The sequence below is a fragment of the Thamnophis elegans genome, chromosome 5 (genome assembly GCF_009769535.1).
Source record: "Thamnophis elegans isolate rThaEle1 chromosome 5, rThaEle1.pri, whole genome shotgun sequence".
In the NCBI taxonomy this organism is placed as follows: Eukaryota; Metazoa; Chordata; class Lepidosauria; order Squamata; family Colubridae; genus Thamnophis; species Thamnophis elegans.
In genome coordinates this window covers 18,166,536-18,186,680 of record NC_045545.1, presented here as the reverse complement: position 1 = coordinate 18,186,680, position 20,145 = coordinate 18,166,536, and the positions used below count along the sequence as shown (strand labels likewise).

Below are 20,145 nucleotides of genomic sequence, written 5' to 3'. Positions count from 1 at the left end.
AGCCTCTAATAAGTTCCAAGCAATTGTGCTGCAGACTGGGTTTTTAAATTGTCTTTGAGAATAGAATGTGACAAGGGTAAATTTGCAAGATACCTAACATTGCAAGCTAGATATTGCTTAGATAGGTCACAATATCAACTTCATTGCATGTTGCATGTTAAGAGAGAGAGAGAGCTAATCTTTAGCATCTCTCTCTTTTCTTCCTTTTCTTCCTCTTTTTGTCTTCTCATCTACACCAGTAATTACCGTGTTTGTGATGGCTACTATAATACGGACTTACCTGGGTAAGATAGAACCCTACATTAACAAATTTAAAGCATGACTTTAAAAAAAAAAAGAAAAGAAAAAAAGAAAGAAAAAAACTTGAAAATTTGGACAATTTCTTGGATTGTCCCTAATTTTAATGAATCTAAATATCTAATTTGCTAAACTACTTTCAATTCTTAAATGCCTTTATTATTTTAAATTGCTTGCCTCTGCACTTTGAATTCTCTCCTTTTAACTAATTTTTGTATGAACTTTACTAAAATGCTTTTTTATTAATTTCAAATTAAATTTCTGTCTAATAATTTTGTTTCTCTTTTCTGCTTATAATGCTTTCTAGCTATGAAGATAATAAGCCATTTATCAAGTAAGATCATTAGTTAGATGTGGAATGCAATGAATAAATCCCTTTTCCCTTTTCATTCTGTGCTGTCCTCTGCAATTTCTTTCTTTCTTTTTTTTTTTCTTTCCCCGAAACTATTCATTATGAAATCCTTTAAAGATTTTATATTGCGGCTAAATCCACATACTTAACCACATTCAGTAAGACATTTTCCTATGAAAGTTAGAAGAAATAGTCTTAGTTTAGCAGAGTTTTTGAGCTTCTGGTTATAGGCTACTTAACTGCCATATAACCTTGTATAACTATGTTATCTGTGTATGTTATGTCAGATTTCAAGCACATTTATTTAAAAAAAAAACTGGCTTCTATTAATGACTTAATATTTGTGATAAAATGCACATACACACATACATACATACAGATAAAAGGTTATAGGATCACGGATTCTATTTTTTGCATTTCAAAATAGTACTGTACGTTTGCAGTCATGAATAAGAGGAAGGGCCCATCTACCACTGTTGCTTTCACTAAAGATTAGGACTGTTTCCTTCTTTAATAGTTGAAAGGCTATTTTTTTTAAAAATGTTTGAATGCAAACCTAGCAACAGATAACCATAGCAAGTGAAAATGTAATGCATAAGTTTGCAATGTGCTGTGATATTTTTTTTTTAACTCAGTAGTCTTGCTTAATTTTATTTTATTTTTCAGGTCTTGGGCTTTAGGTGCATTTGCTCTCCTATGTCTTCTTGGTCTAACATGGTCTTTTGGACTGCTTTACATCAACGAGGAGACTATTGTGATGGCATACCTCTTCACAGTATTTAATGCTTTCCAGGGAATGTTTATTTTCATCTTTCATTGTGCACTGCAGAAGAAAGTGAGTCATTTTCATTTATATGTATTTATCTGCAGTGAATAACTAAATGTATACCATAAATGTGAGAAATTATAGAACACGTTTAAAGAAAAAACAAGAAAAAAATTATTCTTGTTGAAAAAATGTTAGTCATTTATTGGTTTATAATAGAATCAAAATATCAATGTGAATCTTGCATTGGTCATCCATCTCCACTTACTGAATATTAAAAAAAAACTACAAAAATTGAATTTAAGTATTTATTGTCTCACAGAGATTACATGTATAAATTTTTGACACAATGTGCACATTTCTAATGAGCATATAGTTTAGCATATAGTTTTATTTCTTTTATTTTGTTGGAACCAAGAGCCACATGGAAAAACTCTAAATGAGAAATCTGGGAGAAAAAGTTACAGTAGAATAATATATCAGACTAGAAGTTATTCATTAGATTACTATGTATAAGAGTTCATGAAAAATGTTTTCATCAAAGGTTGACTACCAGCGAGCTATTTAAGGAAACGGATATGGCCCTGCTCCTGCTTTTTCCATGTACTGTATAAGCAGAATGTCTCTTTTATAATGCTCTGATAGAAAATATTGTTGAATATAATTATCTATAATAATAACAATGGCTGGCTCTAGGTAAGACTTTAAATTCCAATAAGTTGAATATATTATTTGCTTTATCAAAGTAACCAGGGCACTTAATAGTAGTTTCCATTCTAGGAAAAATGCATTTTTATATCACCAATACAAAGTATCAAAAATTAAATAAGAAAAGTTGAAATTTGGAAATATAATAATACAAGAAAAAATAACTAACCCATATGTAACATTTTAAAGATATTGCAATTATATTTGGGGATTCTTGATTCAAAAGTATTGCATTACTTTAAGATCTTTAAATTAAAAAGACATAACTGCAATAGTTTTTTGTGATACATCTCATACAGGGGTGAAATTCAGCAGGTTCTTAAAGGTCTGGAGAAGAAAGTTTAAGTAGTTCAGAGAACTGGCAAATGCCACGTCTGGCTGGCCCCAGAGTGGGATGGGAATAGCAATTTTGCAATATCCTTCCTCCAGGAGTGAGATGGGAATGGAAATTTTGCAGTATCCTTCCCTTGCCACACCTACAGAACCGTAGTAAAAAATATGAATTTCACCACTAATCACACATGTATATTAGTTATGTAAAGACTGAGAGACAAGTAATATTTTGTATTTAAAATCAAATAAGCATTTCAGAATATGTTTATAATTTTAGTGACATTTAATTTTTATGCTCCAGCCTTTAGACGTATTTCTATACTGCTTTTTCCTGAAAAAGGCTAATATTATATATAAAGATAAATTTTCTATAATTAGGTACTACCTTTTTAAAAAAATTAAAAGGACAATGTTGAATGCTTTTTCAGGATATTATATTAGGATTTTTTTTCAAATTCATAAATACAAAGGCATGCTATATTTATAGTGTTAATATTTTGAAACATTTTTATAATAAGCAAAGCAAATCCAGCCCAACAAAGTTATAACAAAATGCCATTCAAGTGTAGAAAAAGTGGGTAAAGTAAGTCAAGATTATTCATGCTTCCAATGTCATTCAGACTGTCATTTGAAGTTTAAAAGCTTCACTCTCTGCTACTGGATATTGTTCCATTTTTTCTATATATTGCTAATGCAGTCTTTTTTATTTGGTTATTGCTAGTGGTCACTAAATTGAGCAGAGAAATAAAATTGGGAAAGTGAAAACGATTATGTTTCCAATCCTGACAAGATGATAGTTCTGTTACCTCGGTTTTCAGCAAGCTGTAATTTAGAAATGATGGCAGTAGAATGTGCAGCCCGACAGAAAATGTACATTTGCAGCAGTATAGACAATTAAGCAAAATCACCCTTATTAGAGGGTGATATTTAGGAGACAACGAGGGGATCTGTTAGGTAGAATTCTATAGTTGTTAGCATCTTTTAATTGACAGTTATGCATGACCATGAAATATTTGTGTTATTTGTCAGTACAGCTTTAGTTTTCTTTGAGTTGTTTTTAAGTGTGTGTGTGTGTGTGTGTGTTTGATATATATCACACACAAACACACACATATGTATATATCACACACATATATTCTTATAAGATTGTACGATCTTATAATGTTTATATTTAACTATTATATACATTAGTTGTCTTTCTATGAAATATGAAAAATGTAGCCAAAACCCAATGACATCTGAAATAAAATGGTAATCTAAAACCATATAAAGATTAATGAATACCTACCAAAACAGCAGACAGTAAAACATAATTAAATTCAATGCAGGTTTATAACAAGGAACAGCTGAAAAAGCAGACCGATTCTTTAATTAAATACCTTTTCCATTGCTAACAAGTATATGCTATAAAGTAGAGGGGCCTCTGTTGTTTGGGATTTCCCAAAACCTATGCAGCATAAGAAAAAACAATTCTTGATTTATAGCCAAAGGTACTCAGATGTTATGAAAGAGAGAAAGTGCCTGGATGATCTCAATATTTGAGTATGTCATACAAAAGGAAAAACCATGTTAAATCTTGAAATATTGATTAATGACTTAATTAGACTACATTCAGAGAACAGGTTACTATTTGAAACAATTCAATTCTGTCTTGAATCTTCAATATCCTGTCATGATCTCCGTGCTTAAAATAAGTGGAATGATGATCAGTGTATTAGCAGAAAATATCTAGTGATACATTTGTAGCCAAATTACCGACCTATGGAATAATTTACAGGTAATCCAGAATTACCGATCACCTCATTCAATGACTATTTGAAGCTGTGATAGCACCTGAAAATAAGATTTACGATGAGATGTGAAGTTGCTGCCATCCAAGTATCCACCACAATATGTGATTATGATTGGATATGGGGCAACTGGCTCAGGTTTTTTTTGTTACATGTGATCACCATTTGAGACCTTTACAGATAGGTTCCAACAAGGAATGTCACATGGGGAAGTTGGCAGGAAGTTACAAGTTGTGGTCACATTTAACAATATGTGGTGATGTAAGTTGGCACAAGGGACGCAGTTGCTCAGTGGCTAAGATGCTGAACTTGTCGATCAGAAAGTTCGGCAGTTTGAATCCCTACCGCCACATAATGGAATGAGTTCCATTGCTTGTCCCAGCTTCTGCCAACCTAGCAGTTCGACAGCATGTAAAATGCAAGTAGAACAATAGGGAACCCCCTTTGTGGGAAGGTATAGCGTTCCGTGCACCCTTCTACATTTAGTCATGCTGGCCACATGACCACGGAGATGTCTTCAGACAGTGCTGGCTCTTTGGCTTTGAAACAGAAATGGCCACTGCCCCCTAGAGTTGGGAAAACTAACACATATGTGCGAGGGGAACCTTTACCTTTTAAGTTAGCACAATCACATGATTTTTCAGTTTACAATCTCATTAATTATAGCAAGAGTTTCCCATCCCTGTTGCAATCAGTAAATGGGGACTACCTATATTTGGGGAACAAGAATTAATCACTGAAAAATATGTCTGTCTGTCTTCTTTCTATCTATCTATCTATCTATCTATCTATCTATCTATCTATCTATCTATCTATCTATCTATCTATCTATCTATCTATGATATATTTGAAATGTGCAGAATTTACCACTCTAGGGACAGAACTTTCTGGAAACACTGGAAATCCAGCCATTTACAGGTGGCCCACTAGTTTTCCTAAAAAAAATTCTGGAGTGAGAAATGCACATTATACTCTGGTCCCTGAAATTATATTACAGCTAAAAGATGTCATTATTTCCCTTATAGTCAGTGTTTGGGAATATAATTTGGAATGTACTGAACCATTCCCAGGATATCGTAAATGTTACAAAATAATTTGAGTACAATATTCATGTTTGCTTAATGAATGTCTAAAACAGTTATATGCTTCATTTTATTATATAGAAATAATTTCAAATGGAAAACTTAAACGTATCTGATTACAATCATGTTATTCACATATAGGTACGCAAGGAATATGGCAAGTGCTTCAGACATTCATATTGCTGTGGTGGGTTACCCACAGAGAGCCCACACAGTTCAGTAAAAGCATCAACGACACGAACAAGTGCCCGCTATTCCTCTGGCACTCAGGTAACAAACATTTGACAGTACTTCTAATGACAGCATCTTTAATTAATCTTGGTTATCAAATAGCCCATTGAGATATGTTCTGTTTAAATGCACTAATTGTATTCTCATTGTAATAGCCCTGTTGACAGTCTTTTGATGCATTCACACACATATACACACATACACAAAGTATGTCATTCAAAACATTCTGAAACTTTGTGGAGGTAGTTTAAAATTCTTTAGTGATTAATAGGAATAGGACCCTCCAGACATACTTAATAATCATTCACTGTTTAGAAAATGACTGAATGCAACTTTATAAAATAAAAGTTTCAGAAGACAAATCAGATACTAAACTGAAATATGTTGCTTGTAAAGAAAACTTCCAAAAGTAATTCCTGATGGATTTTTAAATAACTATTTCAAAAACATTTTTGTGTGTAAAATAAAAGTGTTATTAGCAAAATTTCCTGGAAAATCACTTGCATGAACTGCTGCATATTCCTTATTACCTGCACTTTGGGTTATATGCAGTTGCCAATGCAAACAAGACCTCACTGTTTGAAGTAATGTTTGTCATGCATTTGTGAGGTTTGACTTTCTGATTATGTTTGAAGAAGGTGTTTGGAGTGTGTTTGTGGATTTAATGCTTAAGCAAATGGTAGACAACCTTTTGCATAAGCATAAAGTCAATTTTTCCAGGAGCTTTTTATCCACCTTTAAAATAAATAAAAAATCTGTGGTTGTTGTATTGAAATAGAACCCAATGACCAGAAGGGCATCTATTACTAGTGATACATTCTATTTAAATACAATTATGTCTATTGGTAAGGCCCTCATGTTTATATTACATTGTGTTTTTCCCCAGATTTTTATGATGTTACATTTTTTTCCAGGCAGATGAAAAGAACTGAGAATGGGACTAGGCCACTGCATTTAATCTGTCTGTATGTGTCTATGTCTGTGTGTATGGTGTGTGTTTCTATATCCAATTTCCTTTCCTTCTAAAATTACTGATGAATTATAACTTCCTCATATAAAACATAACTGAAGCTTCACAAACATTTAACTCCTTAACTTTCCTTCATACTAGAGCTCAGGTGCTCTGGAAATATTGGGAAGTAATCATGACATAAATTAGAAAATATTTAATAAAATACATAAATTACATAAACATGTCAGACCTCAATATTTTAACATTTTTTCATTCCGCCTTTATTATTTTCATACATAACTTAAGGCGGCAAACATTCCTAATACTTCCTTTTCCTATCCTGCCCACAACCTTGTGAGGTGATTAGTGGAACTTGACTGGACCACAACTTTGTTTATACTTCCCTTAGCATCACTTGGTCAAGAAAATAAAATGCCACAGCACTGCCTGAAAGTGCCTAAAATCAAAACTTCAAGAGCGAATTTGAAGCCAAGCACATGACAACATATCTGGTATAACTACTTACTCTTTTTTCAGTAGCCTGATTTTAATAATATGCACACTTGCTACGCAAAAGAAAATTAACAGCATAGTCTGAAACACATTGATGTGGAAGTGAATACTATTGTGTTTAAGAAAAGGGCTTAAATAAGAGATCACATGAGATGATTGGGGACTAGTAATAAAGTAGCAGTAGTCTTCTGGAGCCGTTTGAGATGTGACAGTTCCACCTGATTTTCTTTACATTTAACAGAGCCGAATAAGAAGAATGTGGAATGATACTGTGAGAAAGCAATCTGAATCTTCCTTTATCTCAGGTGATATCAATAGCACTTCAACCCTTAATCAAGGTCAGTTTTGATAGATTTCACTCTACTTTTTTTAATTAATGGTATTCTTAAATAAAAATGTTAAGGTATTAGATTGCAGTAATTAAACCAAATAAACAGATGTGCTCTGGGAAGTTACTATAGGCTAAAGATCTCAGCATTTGAGTGAAAACAGACACATATGCAGAAGACTGTTTTAAAAAAACTGTAACTCAGAGACTATTTGTCTTGAATATATTTAAAACTCAGCTCCTCCATCTCTTTACTTAGGATGAAAGTTGACATTCGCATTCATGGAAAGCGTATTTAAATAAGTCTCATCAATAATTTAACTTAAAAGCAAGAATATAATTTTAAAACTTTGCTAACCTATATATTCTAAAACTGAAACAGAACTACCAGCACAGTAAAATTTTAAATACATTAGATTACCATACACAGTTTGCCTGTAAAATCAAATTAGCATTAGCTTGCTATGAAAGGCATCTGAAAATTCATTTTCCTTCCAAGATAGTTCTGATCATGTTTAGAATGTGGAGCATTTCTCTGCCACATGACAGTTTCGGGGAAGGAGAGAAAACCCTAGCTTGCTTTTTAGATATTGGGTTAACCCTTTATGCTTTTAACTCAGATTTAATATTTATATGCTTTCAATCCTGTTCACATAGACATAACAGCACTAAACAATACTAAAGTCCCATCTGGAAATAGCCACAATTGAATTTTATTCAAGCACAGTGTTTTGCTGTGAACTTAAGGCTTTAAAATACTCGTTCAAAATTGGCAAGATCACTTCCTTAAAATCCAGTGAGAGGAGAAGAGGAGCCTTCCTGTCAATTGAATTTCAGAAAAGCACTGGATCACTTTTAGTGCCCAGGTCTAATTCTGCCATGACAGCAATTGGGTGATCATTATTATGCACTTCGGTTTTACAAAATAAATGCAGGAATGTGGTCAGTATTACAGGAACATTGCATAGTAAATAGCAATAGCATTTAGGCTTATATACCGCTTCATGGTGCTTTAAGCCATCTCTAAGTGGTTTACAGAGTCAGCATATTGCCCACAGCAATCAGGGTCTTCATTTTACCAACCTCAAAAGGATAGAAAGCTGAGTCAACTTTGAGCCAGTAAGACTTGAATTGCCAAACTGCTGGCAATTGGCAATCAGCAGAATTACCCTGCAATACTGCATTCTGACCACTACACCACAGCTCTTGTGTGCTTCTTAATCGCTTCATCAGGAAACTAGAATGACTATTTCAAGCTAAGTATCTAGTCCTAAAGAAATCACAAGCTGGGTTGGTTTAAAAAGTTGGCATTTGCTTGTAGATTCTTTCAGCCCAAAAGAGGATTCTTCTGTGAAAGAGGATCATTCATACTTTGATTCAGCAAGAGTTGGTGTTCCATAACAACATCCTCCATACTTGCAAATGTTTCCTTATTGTCTTGAGAGAGATTTGTATACACAAAGCAAATATTTTTAGATAGCTATTCCTTGATGGAATGATTAAGAAGCACAAGTTTCTTCTTGAGAAAGAAAGAGAAGGAAATGAGGATGTGCATCATAACATAAAGTAAACTGCATCATGACATCATTAAATAATTGCACATCAAGAAGTCGTGATGCACATGTCATCATTTTGCCATCATTGTGCCTTACTTTAGATGCCCATATTAATTATTGTAGCTGCAAAACACAAACAGATGATCATTGCAATGAACATTGTTTGTATATCTATATTTAAAAGAAAAGATAATAAAAGCCATTTCTGAATTTTTCTAGAATAATGTGCAAAGTACAATCCGGTTTAATAAGCTACTTAATGTTCATCAATTTTGTGTACAGTTAAAAACCTAACTCCTGAGTTCAAACTTGTGTGAGGTACTGGTATATCCTACAAGGGATTTCTAGTTCCTTGCAGCTTCATACATCATTGTTTGCCCTTGCTGTAATGTCTCTATTATCCTTGGTAGGAAATATGAGTCTCCCTTCACCAAAGGCAATGCTCTGTGTTTTTCTAATCTAATTGTAATGTGGTGCCAAGCAATTATGTGCAAAATGGAAGTGATATTTCTTTGCAACATTTTGTTTACCCTCCCCAGAACTGGTCAATCTGAGCATTCTAAAAGTGGTTCATATATTTCTGCAAGCATATCTTCCAGAACAAGAAGTAGTTAATGGAGTTCTGGATGTGATCCAGCCCCCAAATGAGCCAAACTGAACATTTTAGGGAAAGTGAAATGTTCCAGTGATGAACTGATCCTTTATGCATAGCTGTAATACCAAGCAACTCAACATGTATAAATTTCAGGAATTTACCACTGGTTTTTTGGCATAATAAACACTGCAATATTTTTCCCCTCTGATCTCAACCCAATCATTGTCTAAAGCTCCCTTCCATTCTCTGCAAAGGATATGTTATTTTAAGTTTAGACTTTACATTATTTGTTGGCTTCCCTTCCTTGCTACAGAGATGAACTGGAATGGAAGGGGGGAGGAAAACTCTATATCAGGGTTGTCAAACTCGCATCATCACATGACATATTGTGATTTTTCCCCCCTTTGCCAAACTGATAATGGGCATGGCCAGTTCATGACACATCCAACCCATAGGCCACGAGTTTGACACCCTGTTCTATATTAAAAGGCAAGCTGTATAACAGGAGAATATGAAGGAATCAGAGATTCTTATCAGATTCATCTTTCTCCCTATAAGAAACCTTGTAAAGTAAAGTGATTTATTTTCAACTGAATGTATTACAGGTAGTCCTCAATTTATGACCAATTGAACCTGGAATTACAGTGGTAAGCCATTGAAATTGTTAAGCAGGTCACCATGGTCTGGATCCGATTTACCTTTTCATTTATTTATTCAATTTCCATTTTTGAAGCAGTCATTAAGCAATTGTGCTGGTAATTAAGCAGAGCCATTTTATCCAATGGACATTTTGCAAAAGCCTATACAATAAGCCTTTTATATACAAGTCCATTATAAGTTTGAACAATTGTTAAGCCTATTCTTAAATTGAGGACTACCTGCAATGCTTCTTTCTATAAAAGGAAAAAATACCTAATTAGATGAACTAATCTGCAATTCATAATTGTGCTTCACCCAACCTATGATGTTTGGTACACTAACTCAACCATTTCATTCATAACCATGGTTTGATGCACTAGTTTAATTCAGATTTATTCATCTTACCATGGTTAAAACAAGCTATGGCTTAGTATGCAAGTTCAATAGTAATTTGGCTTCAATTTTTGCACCTCTGATGTTACCGAATTAGTTGGGCACAGTTTCAGAGATAATGCAAATCTGAAGTCTGAATTATACTCTGAGAACATCCCTATGAAATAGATCCCATAACATTAAGAAGAATAAGGGCCAGATTCTTAGTTTACAATGAAAAAAGAGTCATACTCAGAATTAGGGTATTAATGTTCAACTGTATCTGGTGAGTATACTGGAAATAATATGTCTAAGCTGGTAGCAAAGAACTATAGCCAATTATGTAATTCAACTGGAACCCTACTGCATAGTTATTATAATAGCAATTTTATGATATGTAGTATAGTGACAAAAGGATTTGGATTGCCTTTGCTAATATTTAGAATAAGCCTCAAACAGTGGAGGGGAAAAAAATCAAATAAATTAAATCAAATTGCAAATAAGATTAACGTAAGCTGACAGTACAGCAATTCCCAAAACTCCAGGATTTTTGCTACCTAGAGTAATAATATTTTTAGTAGTGATAAGAGCATTAATATTTAAAATGTAATATCTTCTGCTATTACCACAATGAGAACCTAATCAATTTAAATTTTGTATATGCATTGTTGGGCTGCTCTGTGTCTCATCTTGGGCCTGTCATACAATGCCCGGCTACATACTTTCAGACTGCTCAGTTGAAAGGCCCTTTCAACCTAATTTTATTTGCATGTCCACAATGCGGTGGAGTCTTTGTATCTGTTCTGACAACAATATTAACGTAACAGACCCAAAATCAGTGTGATGTTTCACATGCTGAGTTCATACCAAGTAATGCTATGTGTGTGGCTGCTTCATTAGAAGCTTATTGAAAAGTGTTGATGCATTAGGACTGAAATTGCAGAAAGAGCTTTTGTATGAGCTTTCATTGTGTTGATTTAAGATTCTTTTTACTGAGGGAGCAGAGATAACTTGAAAGATAATTGACTTTACAAATCCTCATCAATAGTGCAGCATGAAACCCATTTGACATGTGAAATATATATGAATGGTTTACCTTTGACCTCTCCTTCGGCATGTGTTCCTTGCATAGAATGGAATAGGCATCTTGCAGCTTGCCGTTGCTTACCTTAACTTTGTTTTAAACTATGCTAGTGATAAACCTTGGCTGTTGCTAGGGGAGAATTGCCTATTGCTCTCAATTAACAAATGTTTGATGTATCCAGTCTGGTGCCTATCCACAGTGAAAGTTACAGGCATGAAGTTGTAACTTCTTGAAATAAAACATTGGTCTCTGTATTTAATTGCTATTGGAGTGTTAACAGCAATTTTGTATAAATTAGCAAATGTCATTTCACAGCAAGTGCTTACTTTGGGGATTTGGCCAGCACCTGTGAATTACCAAAACCTAACTATATTTTCATTCTCTTCCTTCAAATTAATAGTTCAAATATAGTCAGAAATGTTCAGCTGAATTAAATTTGATGGGATATACATGACTTGTGATGGATTTTTTTTAAAAAAAAATGCACATTATGGAACTGTCAGCCTGAAATGAAAGAGCTGATGTCTCTCTTTCTGTTTCCTTTGCTTTAGGAGTGACTGGCAATTACCTACTAACAAACCCTCTTCTTCGACCGCACGGCACTAACAATCCTTATAACACATTGCTCGCTGAAACCGTTGTATGTAATGCCCCTTCAGCTCCTGTGTTTAACTCACCAGGTGTGCCCACACTTTGGGATATGTTGATTTTGCTTTTTTTTTAAAAAGTATGCTTTGCTCCAAGCCTTTTCTTTTAAAATAGTTGGAGCTATAGTTTCCTTTCGAATTATTCTCCTTCCAATGCTACTGATAATGCCAGACTTGTAAAACTGCACTATATTATAGTGTTAATCCTTTGCCATAGTAGTATTTGCCAATAATCCTCCATGTTTTTAACACAGGTGGCATAAATCTTAATATACTATTGCAGGACTGACACCCCATGCTCCGAGAGCCCATCTTCAAGATATATATCACTTAGAGGTATCACATCTATGAAATATAAATTTGAATCAAAACCTTGCTGAGAACATCTGCTTATGGAGTTGATTAGACCATTAAACTCACACAAAGGCATCCTGACATGTGCACTGTCGTGCTGTGGAAAACTGCATCCGGAGTCACATTTCGAGGCCAACTATAGTATAGTGCAGCTTTATAGGAGCACTTTGATTTGCTGTGTTGTGTTTTGCTTTGTTTCCTGAAGAAAGTCATCAGATGGTGGCTAGTCTTAGAAAAGCAGAATTTGGAGGAATGTACAGCCTGATTGCTGAATCTAATCTCAGATGTTTGGGACAGGGTGTATCTTTTGTCCTCTGAGCCTTTGTCAGCTAACTTGACATTGCTCTGATCAGTTGTAGGGATATTAATTCACTATAAAACGCCAGAAGAATCAGGATTCAGAGTGTTAGTCTTAACCATACCTTTGTTATACTGTACCAGCCAATAGGTATTTCTTTTAAAGTAATGAGTCCTTTAAAAATACAATAATGCACCTTTATTAATTATTAGTTTCCTAAGTAGTTTTTAATGTAAATTGAAATCCTGTCTTAAACATTTTATAACATGTTTTTTTTATTTAAAAAAAACTAAACCTGTATAAACCTGTTATGTCAATTTTCCTTACTTTTAAAGTGAACTGCAGTTTCTGTGTTCATTCTCGTGTTTTCTTACTTTCCTTATGCTCTCCTCTAGCAACCTACAGAGAGACAAGTATGGGAGTAAAACTTAACTTTGCCTATCAAATGTAAATTTTTTCAGCATGATTTTTAATGGGCACAATTAAAACATAACTAGCGGTCATGAAGTAGACTCAGCGGGCAAGGGGTTCACAATTTCCAAATTAATTATTTCCACACTCAACAGTACATGAGTACTGCTTTTTGGATGAACCCAAAAAAAGTCACTAGGTCTGTAGCAAGCCCTATTGGTAACTGATGATATCCAATGCTGAAATAATTTGCTGCTTAAAACCAGAGCACTGTTGAGCAAAATGCTTAATAATTGACATAATATTTTGTACATTCCCACAGTAATCTTGCTACAGGCTAAGAAAGACTTCAAGTGAATTACCTGAATCATGGGCATCTAAACTTGCCTCTCTAAAACTGGCTTAAGTGCATTGGAGTGTGCTTAACTCTGCAGTATATCACAGAAAATTCTTTTAAGGATTATTAAATATGCTTCAATATTTATTTAATAGAGTATGAAGAATTAGATTATTAAAAGAGAGAGAGAGAAAAAATGCCTTTATAGAGGAAATTAATATCGGCATATGGCCCATGCATTGGTTCTCTCTTATGAATGCCATATGTTCCACATGCTTTTGCAAAAAGAAAAAAAAATCCCAAAACATATATGAAATTATCCCACCTACCAAACTTGTTTAATCAAAGCCTACAGCTTTTCAAAGACTTGTAACCTTTTATACTAATTCAGCACACATGAATGGCAAAAACAATGCAATGTAAGATTAGCTGCAGCTTTTTATTCCTCAATTAGTATTCCATAACCAAAGGGAGAGGGGAAAAAATCCCTGAGGCATCAACCCAGTGTTTCTATCTGTTATAGAGGCAACTTTGAATTTTCTTTGGTTAAGCTGCAGCTTTAAGTACTGGCTGAAAATAAACCTGAAAACATTTCTAGATGCACACACAGCCTTTTTTATTTCTCTGTAACTACTCCAAGCCTTGCATATAATGCAGCAGCTTCACAGTGGTCAGTTTCATTCAGACAACAGTACTTCATTCTTCCTTAAGAGTTCCAGACACTGCTCTAGAACAATAAAAGCAATTCTTCCAACAGCTCACTAACAAATCATCTAACTTTCCATGATCCATGCCATTCAGTTTCTTTTAAGAACTTTCTTTTATCTCCTTTGTTTGGGAAGCACTGTGATGTCTTAGTTTACATGTCTTTGTGTCTCTAGAAAAATGAATTTATTTATTTACCTCAGCAAAAGAACATTTCACCATAAAATTCCTATCTCTCTCCCCCTCCTCCTCTGTCTCTCTCTTCCTAAACTTTGTGTCATCTTTCCAGCAGATGTATCCAATTTCTCCATTTCTTCAGCAGTTGAAAGTTATCGGTTCTGACTGATAATCTCCCATTCCACAGCTAATATTTTTTCTTTGGTTAATTTTTTTTGTGACCCATGCTTAGAGAAATCCCTAACATTTCTGCTTTTGATTTCCATATGCCCATGGTGTCTGTGGGCTTAACTCTGAATAGACTTACACTGGTTCATACGGTTCTGTCACTGTGACTGATGCAAACTGCAGGGCTGCAGGTAAAATTTGACATTCTGAAGCCTGGGGCTGTTCCTGGCAGAGAGAATATGAAATGCAACCCTTTCCCCTCCCCCCCAAAAAGCACATTAAAGTGGGAAAAAAGCTGTTATTGCAAGTAATCTAATTTGCTGAACCCTTGCTCTGACTAAGTTGCTGAGACGCTCAGTAATTCTTCATCTTGTTACAATAAATCATTTTACTTTCTTTTATATATCAGCTACTCTTAGGCCAGATAGCCTGAGCAGACAGACATGATGTGAGTTGTCCAAAGTGAGTCATTCCACCTGCTGTCTTTCCTGTGTTGGATGGTGCTTGTGGGCCTCAGTCCCTTTCAGTGTGAGAGATGGCTGTCTGTGCTTAACATGTGCTTTGTATTTGTCCATTTTTTTGGTCATTCTTTTGTTTCTTCCATCTTCAGCTAAAGAAACACACAGACACAAGGAAATGTTAGAAATGTTATATTAAAGTATCTGCTTGCTAAATATGTGAATACTTACTGTTATGCATTTACCTTCTGTTTTGTACGTGACCTGATTCCCCTTCCTTCCTTCTCTACCTCCCTCCCTCCCTCCCTTTTATTTATTTATTTATTTATTTTTAATTTAGTGTTGTTTAGGACAAATTCTGTTGATTTTATTTACCCTGTTGTACTTATGCACTAAATGTTTTATGAATGAATTGCTTCGCATTCATATGCAAGGACATGGAGTCACTTTCTTCTTCCTTGCAGGAAGAATTGTAGAACTGAATCCTAAATTGCTACATCCAGAACCTGTTAACATTTGTTTTAAAATTTCTGATTGAAAATATCATTGAAGCTCCAAGGAAAAATAACATTACCTTGTAAAGTTCTCTCTCTCTTCTATATGGTGTGTAGCTATTTTACCCTTGGGAGACGTGTCCCAAGTCTTACTTCCAAGTACAACTTTGTCCTGAACGACATTAAAAAATTTTCTTAGAATAAGAATGTTAGCTTCGGGGTAAGCAGTAACCCATGGGTGTCCCTTTTCTGTTGCAGGACATTCACTGAACAATGCCAGGGATACAAGTGCCATGGATACTCTACCGCTAAATGGTAATTTCAACAACAGCTACTCTTTGCGCAATGGAGACTATAATGACAGTGTGCAAGTTGTAGACTGTGGACTAAGCCTGAATGATGCCGCATTTGAAAAAATGATCATTTCAGAATTGGTGCACAACAACCTGCGGGGTAGCCACAAGAACCATAACCTGGAGCGCACGTTACCAATCAAAGCTGTGATCGGTGGGAGCAGTAGTGAAGACGATGCCATTGTTGCTGATGCTTCGTCTTTAATGCACAGTGATAACACGGGCCTGGAGCTGCACCAAAAGGAACTTGAGGCCCCATTGATTCCTCAACGGACTCACTCTCTTCTGTACCAACCACAGAAGAAAGTGAAGATAGAAGGAACTGATAGTTACGTGTCACAGTTGACAGCTGAAGTGGAAGACCACCTCCAATCACCCAACAGAGACTCGCTTTACACAAGTATGCCCAACCTCAGAGACTCTCCGTACCTTGAGAGCAGTCCTGATATCGAGGAAGATCTCTCTCCCTCCCGGAGAAGCGAAAATGAGGACATTTACTACAAAAGTATGCCAAACCTTGGAGCTGGCCATCCGCTTCAGATGTACTATCAAATCAGCAGAGGGAACAGTGATGGCTATATAATTCCCATTAACAAGGAAGGATGTATTCCAGAAGGGGATGTTAGGGAAGGACAAATGCAGCTAGTGACAAGCCTTTAATAGAGTAGCAAAGGAATCCTGAAGGCCACATGCAAGTATTAAACAGACAGACTTAATTGGCTCCATGCAGACCCCCTCATATCTGCTTGAAGTGACTATTCTCTTGTCCCTGTGGTTTCTCCCATGTAAAGGAGTTGACTGGACCTTTCAGTTCTGTGAATTTTTATAAAACAAAAAAAAAGCTTTGTATATACACAGAGTATACTAAAAGAATTATTTGTTACAAAGAGAAAAAAAAAGAGAGAGAGAAAGATACCATCAAGGTATTTTAAGATATCTTGCTGCTGACATTTTAAAAAAAGATTGTGAAATAAACACACACATACATACATGCAAAGTGTTCCAGCCATTTTACAGCAGCAGTTTGGGAACTAAATTTGTAAATATGGCTGCATCATTTTTGTATGCCTGCATTGTATTATATACAAGAGGTAGGCACTAAAATCCTGTGGGACAAATTTATTGTACCTTACTATTCCTGACTAGACTTGCAAAAGCAGGAGAGAGATTCTGCACCAGTATGCTGTTCATGGCAAATCTTTCCCACTAAGGCAAGGGTTGAAAACATGTCTAACCACTAGCAATCAAGCCACAGGCCTTATTTCATATATTTCTTCAACTGTACAATGTTCTCATGGAAAAAAAAAATGGCTAAAGAAATTATATTTTGTTCTATTGCTAGGGTAAAATAAATAAATACCTTTGTGTCCAAACAGAAATATAATTGTCATTAAAATAATTTTAAAGGATTTGAAGAAAATATTGTGAAACGCTCTTGGTTGCACATATGCTACAAGCTGTTTCTTCTTACACTTGGTTCCGTAGTACCGTAATATGTTTAAAATGCAAACTCTACCCATTTTCTTCTTCTTTTTCACTGTAAACAGTATTCTGCTTTGACATGACTATTCTTATGGCTTAAACTTGATATTGCCAAAAGAACATATTTTATGGAAAGAATTCTCTTAGTTGCCAATTATGCCAGGCCTTGCACAAATTTGGTTAAAAAAGAAGAACAATCACCCACTAGCTATAGATTCAGTTCCCTTTTGTTCTTTTCTTTAGAGAAGGAGGAGGGAAGGTGGACTAGTGAATGGAAGGTGCCTACCCCTTTTAAGCTAAGAGAAAACATAAATATTACTCTTCCATATTCCTTCTGCCTATATTTAGTAATTAATTTATTTTATGATAAAAGAGCTAATTAAATGTACATTGTTTCAGGTTTTTCTTTTTTTGCTCTTTTCACCCAAATCCCTTTGTGTAAACCTGTTAATAATGAGCCCATCACTAATATCCAATGTAAAGTTTAACACCTGTTTGACAGTAAATAAATGTGAATTTTTTTTCCAAATAGGTAAAAATGCGCTTTCTTGCATTATGGGTCATAAGCTCGATTATTGATTTTGTGAGCTGGTGAAATTCTGCTTTTAAGGATCACTCCTTTTACAGTTTTCAGACTATGGGAAAAGGTTTGAAGGAGGGGTCAGTCCTGTGCCGCAACTTTATTGTCACGTGTCATCAAGGGGAAAAGCAGGAGATTGGATTAAAAAGTTAGTGGCATACTTCCCCTTTTATATAAGAGATTTTTTTAAAAAAAATCTATACAATCTTATTTATTAAAAGAAAATTTGTACAGTCATGTTTCAAGCAACTGTAATGCTAAATCTCCAATTAGAGATAAATATAATCTCTTGTTCCCGAGAACAAAAATAAAATACATAGTTTCATTTATTAAAATTCAATGAATATTCAAGCCCTTGCAAAAACGGTAAAATCCCAGCATTTTTGTGATATGCAAATTAACCTGACTGTTATTACTACTATTAGCAAAGTGGGAATCAAGGCAGGAAGTTGATACAATGCCCAGAGCTTTATAATGTGTCAACAGCAAGAGATTTAAATTTCACTAAACTTATTTGTTTATTCCTCAACGTTGAATTGTCATAAAGCGCTCCAAATTCCAATTTTCATTCGCAGTAACTCAGATTTAAGTCATGTACTGATTTTTCATTCTTATTGCTAATTTGTTGGCTCTTTTCCTCCTATTTGTGAGCGTGTGTTGGGTGTATTGTGGCCCTATTAGACAAAACCAACATTAAACTGGCAGTCCCTGCCAAGATTTTCATTAATAATTAAGGCCACTGGATACAATCCACAGTGAAAGTTCTGCAGAAGCACCACTAAATTGATTGAAAGTTGCATAGCCAAACTTTCCAGTAGCCTTTACACGATGATGGATGGAATTTAATTTTAAGGAAGGTTTTGATGCAGCTATGTGTAGCGTAGACTACCAAATGTACACCAAGGTTTGCTGTGATCTACTTGTTACTTTAGATCGGCATGATTTTCTCAAATCGTTTTGCCAGAATTATCACCCTCCTAATACAGAATGGTGTTTGCATCATAGTGTACCACACTAGCCTGGATAGCAGGTGCAGAGTGTTCCCCACTGCTGAGCAGTGTGTAACAAGAAGGCGGGTGTTTGCATAGAACAGCTGCTACCAGTAAGTGATAAGAGGGCAGGGGGTGTGTGATGCATTATATTGTCTTCTGTTCGTGTTTCTACTTCCACTTTGTGTTTCTTATATATTGGGTTTCCCTTGCTTAGAACTTGACTTCCTGCCGCTGTTTTTTTCTTCTTCCCACATCTGCTCCTTATTTCCATTTATATTTTCTTGCAGTTTACTATCATGTGAACTCTTCTTTGCTTCTACGGGACCTCATACATACCACTCTTATTTAACATCTTCCTGGCACTGCATCTATATATAGTTAGTGCTGTATTTTGATAGATTTTATTTTGTACCCATGGAACGTGACTGGAAGTACGTCTTTATTTGAGGTGACCATAGAAGTTTTGTAGATGAGCCTGTAAACTGTCCAGAATAAATGCTCAAAAAACAGTTGGAAAGTTCACTGAGCACTTCAGAAGAAGAGCAATAAATCAAGGGTAGTGCTAAGCAAGTACATTGGGTTTCTGAGGTCATACTGGAAAATATTCCCCTTACTGAAACCACTTGATGAATGAGTTAACAAGTAGCAGTTATAAGCTATAGTTTAAGTGGACCCTTTTATACATTTAATTTGTTTTACTTCCATTGACCTCAATGGTTCTATTCTAGGATATGATTAAAGTCTAACTTTATATTGATGAGAAAAGAAAATCTGAGAACGATACATATGTGAACAATTCTTCATTCATTCTTATTAAATAGGGACAGAAATTACCAATATGCACTAATAAGCCTTCATAGAAGTTAAGCCTGTATTTTCAATATTGCACTTAATTGGCTATGCTAGACATTGGTTCCCATCATCCCCAGTCATGGACTTTTCATTGCTGTAGTCTACCAAAACTAGAAGGTCCAAGGCAGGAAAAGGCTGGTTTATTTAAATAAATTGAAGAAAAATGGTACATGGAAACTGGTAACACCAAAAAGTATTTGTAAGCACATGAAATGAATGCAAAATATTAACTTCTTATT

The 20,145-nt window shown here is 34.9% G+C and overlaps 1 protein-coding gene across 1 annotated transcript in view; it reads left to right on the top strand.

Annotated features, from left to right (window-relative positions):
- Positions 1–17,297, top strand: part of ADGRL2 (adhesion G protein-coupled receptor L2) — a 219,557-nt gene extending 202,260 nt beyond the window's left edge. The window contains 5 exon segments of the mRNA XM_032217356.1: positions 1,316–1,484; positions 5,470–5,598; positions 7,266–7,362; positions 12,150–12,278; positions 15,906–17,297. Of these exon segments, the coding sequence (XP_032073247.1) occupies positions 1,316–1,484; positions 5,470–5,598; positions 7,266–7,362; positions 12,150–12,278; positions 15,906–16,660 (1,279 nt within the window). The 3' untranslated portion in view covers positions 16,661–17,297.
- Positions 17,298–20,145: the final 2,848 nt, after the last annotated feature.